Source organism: Cornus florida, unplaced genomic scaffold (genome assembly GCF_030987335.1).
Source record: "Cornus florida cultivar Cherokee Brave unplaced genomic scaffold, ASM3098733v1 CherokeeBrave_3.0.0_Hap2_Chr10, whole genome shotgun sequence".
Taxonomy (NCBI): domain Eukaryota; kingdom Viridiplantae; phylum Streptophyta; class Magnoliopsida; order Cornales; family Cornaceae; genus Cornus; species Cornus florida.
Window position 1 is genome coordinate 52175194 of NW_026775580.1, and position 7860 is coordinate 52183053.

Below are 7860 nucleotides of genomic sequence, written 5' to 3' on the forward strand. Positions count from 1 at the left end.
GACAATATATACTTAATTGCTAGATATATTGTACTTTTCACATGTTGATTAGACAATGTATGCTTAATTGGCCACCCTTGCTAACTGAATTAACCAAACACACACACACATCAATATTGCAACACACATTACCCTCATTAGTTACTAGTTGAAGGTGTAGAAAAGCATTGTTTGGAGGTGATCTCTAAACCCCAAGATTTCTCTCTCTCTTACTTACTCTTTATTGCATTCAATTATTTAGTTTAATTTGCTCTCTAGTTTAATCAACCAACCAACCATTTGTTTGATCACTTGACCTACTAACCCTAATAGCGATTCCACAACCAAGTACGACTCCAATCCCTAATCGCCCTAGCTATATTTATAGTGAAAGGTAGTAGTGGCTTTTATAAATGTAAAACTCTTGGCCCTCGCCTAAAATTCACACTCTCAAACTTGATGGTAGTGCGATAAACCAGTCAGTTTTTGGCGCCATTGCCGGGGTTTAGACAACGTCGTATTTGTGGAATTCATTAGGAATTAGTACTCTTTTGATCGTGTCTTTACTTTGTTTTTATTTTTCTTTAGATTACTTATTGTGTTTGTTCATCTTTGACAAGGAGCATTGAGCTAGCATCCAAGCAAAGGAGCTAAGCAAGCAAGGAAAAATGCTAAAATTTTTTAAAAAATTGCTAAGCTAAGCTATAAATTTGGAGTTGAAGTGCTAAAGGACCTTTGTGAGCTTTTTCTTTCTCAATCCCTTAGTTAAATCGTTAGCCCGCGTGGAGGCTTGTTTTTAATTTCTTAGATAAATCGTGAGCCCGCGTGGAGGCAATTTACTTTTCTTTGCATTGTTATCAAAGCATAGGAGTATGGGATCATTGTATGTAGAGGAAATTTGTTGATTGTTGATTTGTTGCAAAGGAGGAGTGCTTGCTTGTTTTGTTGTGATTTGTGTGTCACTTGTAGTCTTGTATAGACCTTGTCATATCATTCATTCTAGGCATTCACATGGAAAATCTAGAGGGTAATCTTGGCTACTTAGGCCCACGCTTCATGCAAAACCTACCTCTTAATCAACATGGCCCCGGAGTTCAAGCTTCAATTCCTCCAATGGTCCTTCGTGATCATTATAATCTTCATGCATACCATGCACCCACTTGCATTGTGTTGCCTAATTTTGAGGCTAATCAATATGAAATCAAGCCCGAGACCATTCAAATGTGTCCACTCTTTTATGGCTTGGATGAAGAGGAACCATATAGGCATCTTAATGAATTTCTTGAACTATGTTCCACCGTGAGGTACATGGATGTCCTAGAGGAAGTTCTTAAATTACTTCTCTTCCCCTTCACGCTTAAAAATAAATCAAAGCATTGGTTCAATACTTTAAGGGTAAATTCAATAACATCTTGGGCACAAATGCAAAATGAGTTTTTTTAAAAAATTTACCCCGTAAGTTTGACCAATGTAATGTGTGCTTCAATTAGAGAATTTTCTCGAAGGGAAGGAGAGTTATTGCATGAGGCTTGGGAGAGATTAAATGACTTACTAAGAAAGTGTCCACATCATGGTATTCCAAAATGGCAAGTTGTCCAATACTTCTATGAAAGCCTATCCGACATGCAAAAGGATATAGTTGATACCTCATGTGGAGGTTCATATTTTGGAAAACATGAAGATGACATTTGGCACCTTTTTGAAAAAATGAGTGAAAATTCTTTGCACAAATATTACACTTCTCGGCTTGATCGTGGTTTTAATAAAAAGGAGAAAAGTGTAACAGTGTGTCAAATTGAAAATTCAAGGGAAATTGTAGCCGAGGTTAAAACTCTTTCTCAAGGTAAGATAGGGAGAATGGCTTACCCAACTATAATCATCAATATCATGGTAATGTAGATAACTATGTATTTAACATTCTATTCACAGTGAAGGATGGAGATTACTATAAAAATGATACTTTTTGTGTCGTCTTTGAAGGAAACCGAATGTGGTAATCGACTGTTCCTATTCCCTTGCGTTTAAAGGCACAAATTCTTTTGTACCTTAACACAATTTTACTTCCTTCTACCTTATTAGTATTTTCTTTCCTTTTTATCTATATGTATATCATAATAAAAGAGTGCTAGGATAGTTGCGCGCATCTCTAATTGGTTGAAATACCAACTATGAAAGTTATAATTAATGTTTCTTTCTTACATTTTTGAAACTTTAAAATATAAATTTTCAGGACCAAATAACCCTTTAAAATTCTTTCCTCTTTTTTTCTTCGGTGGTGTACAAAATATATATATATTTATATATATATATGTTTATCTCATTATTTTTGGCCCAATGGAAAGGCGACATGTGGCGAGTTCCAATAAGCTTGCCACATTGGATTAATGTTTTAAATGTCCAAAAGAGGAATATATGATGTGAAATTATTGAAAATAGATTGGATATGATCCACCAATAAGGAAGAAGTATGTGGCATGCTTGCCACACTAGATCGCAACTCTAGAAAAATCCTATTTAGAGTATTATGTGATCTCATATGAAAGCAAGGAATAGGAGGGCTAATTAAATCCCACTACATGGAGCCTTCTATTTTAAAAGGAAAGAGGTGAGTTCTATTAAGACTTGCCATCTTTATAGCAAGGGCCCACATTTTTCTCTTTGGAATGAAGAAATTATAATAGGGAAACACTAAACTACATGCATCCTCATACAATTATCCAAAGTCAAGGTTCATCCAATGAATTATTTTTCACACATAGCGAGTTCTACTGAGCATACCACGGTGTTGATCACAGTGGATCAATTCTTTTAAGAGTTGGTATTATGGAAGTTGCATGAAAAGATTGTGCTTTCAAAGAATCATAAGTAAAAGGAAGGTTTTCAATTACGTCAAGGCCAGAGTTGACCAAGCAAAACGTGAGGTTGGATTTTCTCCATGTTTTTAGGAGAATCCAAACAACTACTTCAGCTAAGTTGGCAACATAAGTGGGTGATGGTTTAAAATAGCAAGTATATATTTCTAGATATATATATATACTTGAATACTACCCACGATGAAGAGGCTGTTAAAATAAAGGATTACATAGCGCCATGAACTCCAAACCCAGAAGGAAAGTTTCAAAAAGGGAAGTTACCAAAATACAAGGGAACGTGGTTGGCAGAAGATCGTGGCAATGATTTATATCTATGGATATATATATATATATATTACCCACGATGAAGAAGTCGCTGAAATCATGGGGCCATGATACAATGAAAGCCAAGACTAATCAAGAAAGTCCAAATAGAAGAAAGTTGCCAAAGTCAGGGAAACATGGTTTTCCGAAGAAAAAAGGATGTGGGGAATAGTCTGTATTTATGGATATATATTTATGTATATATATTTATATATCAGATATAACCCATGAAGGAGAAATTGCTGAAAGAAGGTGCCATGATGCCATGAAAGGAATGAAAGTCTGGGTAAAAGAAGTTACCAAAAGATAAGGGAAATGTGGGAAGGTCTCTGTGAATGGAAATACTTCTTGGATCATAGGACACTTGGCTAAACATAAATAAGTCAGTTGAAAGTGGTGGTACTTCATATGGTAACTACCACTAACTGAGGAAAGTTGTCGAAGGTGATAGATAACAGAGCTAAATTAGTGGAATCATAGGCTGAAATAAAGGAGAGGACCACGCATGGGGGAGAAGACTAAGGAAGACATGGGACACATGGCATAATGCAGACCTTCCAAGTGGAAGTTTTTAACTGCTGCTGGAAACTGCCGCATTTCCATCTGGACAGTTTCAGATCATAGATAAAGGCTTTCAAACATGCATTCAACTGCCAAAGACCACTATTTATTAGTTGTAGATTATGGGAGAACATGATTTTACACTTGTCAACATTGAGAGAAGGATGGAAGATCATAGGACACTTGGCAGTCTAAGGAAAGGCCACGTGGAAGATGCTGAAATTGCCACACATCAAATTGTTGCATAGAAAAAGTCTATAAATAGGGTACTTAGGCTTAACTTGCAAATCCTACTCAACGCACACAACACATCAATACAACATATTTACTATTCATATACCTTTCATTTTCGCAGTGAATTTACATTATGTCTAAATTTAACATTTTACTATTTCATGTATTTCTCATTCCAGCAATGAATTTACATTCTTTTAAGTTGAGTCCAGTACTTTGTTATTCTATATAGCATTCATTTCAGCAATAAATTCTCATAATGTTTGAGTTAAGTCCAGTACTTCTTTTCACTACTTTTCGTTAAATTGTTTTCCATATCTTCAATTCCAGCACTTGCACTTCCCTTCTTCAATTTCAGCACTTGAACTTCCTTTTTTTAATTTTAGCATTTGTACTTTTAGTATCGTCTTCCTTTTTATTAGCCATAGAGTAGTCCAAAAGTCCTTTTTTAAAGGTAAAAAGAACCTTCGAATGTGATCATTCCAGACCTTCATACAATCGTTTGATCCCTACAATCTCAAACTAGAATATTGTTCAGATATCCACTTTGGAACAACAGTAGGTCTTAGCACGTCCGTATAACCCACACATCTACTCTAGCTCCACACACCACGGAAAGCGAAACCAACGCTTTTTCGTGAACCGAACATATTGGCACTCCCGGCGAGACATCTAGATAGATTGTTCAATAACCGGTGGAAGAAGGCAAGGCAAGGCAAGTCTGTCCAAGACCCTACCAAAATAGAAAAAATGCAAACCAGTGAACTTGCAGTCGACAGTTTATGATTTGCACCTGATAAAAGAGATATGGTGGAAAAGTTTGCTCAAACAATGGCAAATGGACCCATTATAGATAATATCCGCATGATGGCTATGCAACAAGATCGATTTACGGAAGACCAATCAAAAGCCGCTTATTCTCAAGAGTGGAAGCTAGCAAAAATAGTGGACCAAATCTCTCACAGGTTCAAATCTATATTGCAACGGTCCTTTGGAAGCTTGGCTCAAGTTATGGCCCCTCAGCCAAACAATTCTGAAAAGACTCAACAGCCAACCTTCCAAGTCAATAGGCTAGCTACATTTGTTGAAGGCAGTCCCTCTCAACAACATGTAGGGTCATTCCATCCAAAATCAGCAGCAGATGCAGTTGTTTAAATGGCACAAACTTAGATTCCAGTTGCACCTATGGCTTCTCTAGTGACGCAGATGACCATTCCACAATCAGCGCCTATGCCAGTCATTCAGCAAGTTCAGAACCCTCCACCTATGGCATTTCCATAGGAGACTTGGCATGAGCTACCTGGCCAATCATGGCCATACCACATTCCTCAAACACAACAGAATATTCCACCTGTGAACATTTAACCACCAGCAACTACACCCCCAAGGCCACATTTAGCCATTCCTATGGTAGTTGGGGAGCAACCTTTTCCAAGGGAGCCACTCTAGCCTAAGAAGGAAGGAACTGTCGTAGGAACAACTATGCAGATGCCAACTCACTACTAATGGTAGGTCAGGTGCATCAAGGGATGAACCAACCACAAGGTTGGCCAAAAAAATAACATTTCACAGCCCATGGCACTTGATAGAGGCCAATTTGCAGAATTCATCCAAAAAGAGTTTGGCTCAACTCGAAGGGGTGGAAGACCAACCTATAAAAAGCCATATCTAGAGTTCATTGATAAAGTTGAGTTTCCAAGAAATTTCAGAATTCTATAATTTGCAACGTTAAATGGAGAGGGCGAATAGTTTACTTTGGAACATATTAGCCGTTTCATTGTCCAATGTGGAGAAGCAGCAGCCAATCTATGGCTTAAGGTATGCCTGTTTCTGAATACACTGACTGGCTATGCTTTTAGATGGTATTCCAACTTGCCAGCCAACTCCATCCAAAGTTGGTAGTAGTTTGAGGACTTGTTCCATACTCAGTTCTATAGTACCGAGCCTAAAGTGTCCATGGTAGATCTTTCCAGACTTCATTAGCTACCTAGAAAGTTAATAGACAGCTTTTTTTCTAGATTCAGGAGGGCCAAATACAAATGCAATTTGTCTTTCCCACTAGAAGAATATGTGAAAATGGTTGTGAACGGCCTAGAGTTGGAACTTCGTAAGAAGTTTAAAGGAGTATAATTTTATGACTTATTTGACTTAGCCGGTAGAGTGGCTAAGTACGAGGAACTCCTTCACGAAGGGCAAGACCGAAAAACTTCCTCTAAGGGCACTTACTATCGTGATCTTAATTATAAGGTGTTCACCACTGAAATAGAAGGAGACATGGAAGTTAATACACCTGAGCTCAACATAAAGAAGGCCTATACTTGTGAGGCCTTGGCAAAACCGAAAATGGCTACAGTTAACTTACAGGTTGCTTCTGGTTCCAAAGCCGAGCAAATTTTGATTTGCTCGTGGCCGACAAGCAACTAATCTTCACAATAAGCCAAAAGATGCCAACAGCCTCTGAAATTACCAGGAAAGAGTATTGCAAATTTCATAATTCGTGGAGACATTCCACTAATAATTGTGTAATTTTTCGCAATATTTTGCATAAAGCAATTGAATATGGCAGGTTGAAGTTTTCAGAAAAGTCAGAAGTGATAGGTGTTAATGGAAATCCTTTCCCCAAGGTTGTTGCAACAAATGTCACTTCTTTGGACTCAGAACACCCTAGGAAAAAGGTGGACTTGGTAGATCCAGTGGCCAATAGAAAAATAAAAAATCCAAAAGAAGCAACACCTATGGAAAAAACAGTGGCTGAGTTAGAAAGGCAGCTCCAAGAGGCTCAGATTGCCTTATTCCAGCAAGGTTGTTGCCCTAAATGTAAAGTTCAGAGTGAAGGATGCCACATAGACTTTCCAAAAGAGAAGTAGAAAGGGAGCCTTTCCAACAGTGACCGAGGTAAGAAACGGAAGGTCCAACCGGCTAACTTTCCAAAAGATGGAAAATACAGTTACTATGACCATTCCAGAGAAAGAAAGTCGGATCTATACAGAAAGAAGGTCAGCAGCAATGAAACCAGAATTCCTTATAAGGAGATCGGAAAAAGGTAGGGTTCCTTATGAGGCGAGGTCCAGTCCTATCAAAAAGTATGAAAGTAACAGTAGGCATGGCAGAAGCTCTAAAGGTGATAGATATTCTAGGCCAATATTGGCCTAAGAAGTATTTGTCAATAAGGGGAATGAGCATTTCCGTCCAAGAATGGTTAAACATCCCACCTCGTAACTTGAAAGGTAAAAGAGGGTTGGTCATCCCAAGTTTCCTGTTCACAATTATTCTTCCTTAACCTATACACAAAAATGGAGGCAGCAAAGGAAGAGGGTTGAAAGAAAGAAGTTATGGGAAAAAGACCATGGTTGGCCTAACTGGCCAAAGAAGATAACAAAGCCATCAAACTTATCAGAACATCCAGTAAAAGAAGGAGACAGAGATCTTGATGACTTGCTAGACCTTATTTCAGAGGTTGAAAACTCCTTGATAGCAGACAGCCCTCCCACGAAAGATGGAACAGACATAGAAATCTCCATCAATTCCAATAACAACAAGAAGATATATTTTGGTATCCTTCCAGGTGAGTTTACTTGTAATATAGTAGTGGTGCTCCCTTTATTTTTCGAGCCACAGCTAAATCAACCAACTTCAATGGAAGGAAATGTGATAGATACAAGTCTTCCCATGGAAAGCCCTGGACAGTCTAGTTCCGGGCCATTCATAATAGAACCGGATAATGATACCCAAGTAGAAGAAATCTTTGAGGATTAAGCTGAGCATCTTCAGAAATTAAAAGGAGTTATGATCGAAGAAAAAAGCCCTACGAAGCCAAAGAAGGTAGTTTTAGAAAAGCCACCATATGGCATAACTCAACAGCTCAAACCTCTATACATCAAAGTGCTAGTGGAAGGAACACCTTTGGCAA

General features: G+C 38.0%; 1 protein-coding gene across 1 annotated transcript; it reads left to right on the top strand.

The window, feature by feature from the left end:
- Window positions 1–6394: 6394 nt before the first annotated feature.
- LOC132277614 (uncharacterized) lies at window positions 6395–6817 on the top strand. Its single transcript, XM_059779453.1, has one exon. It carries the CDS (start codon window positions 6395–6397, stop codon window positions 6815–6817), a length of 423 nt encoding a protein of 140 aa, XP_059635436.1.
- Window positions 6818–7860: the final 1043 nt, after the last annotated feature.

Bases quoted from the DNA above. Each gene is read 5' to 3' on its own strand.
- LOC132277614 (XM_059779453.1), top strand. From the start codon at position 6,395: ATGCCAACAGCCTCTGAAATTACCAGGAAAGAGTATTGCAAATTTCAT.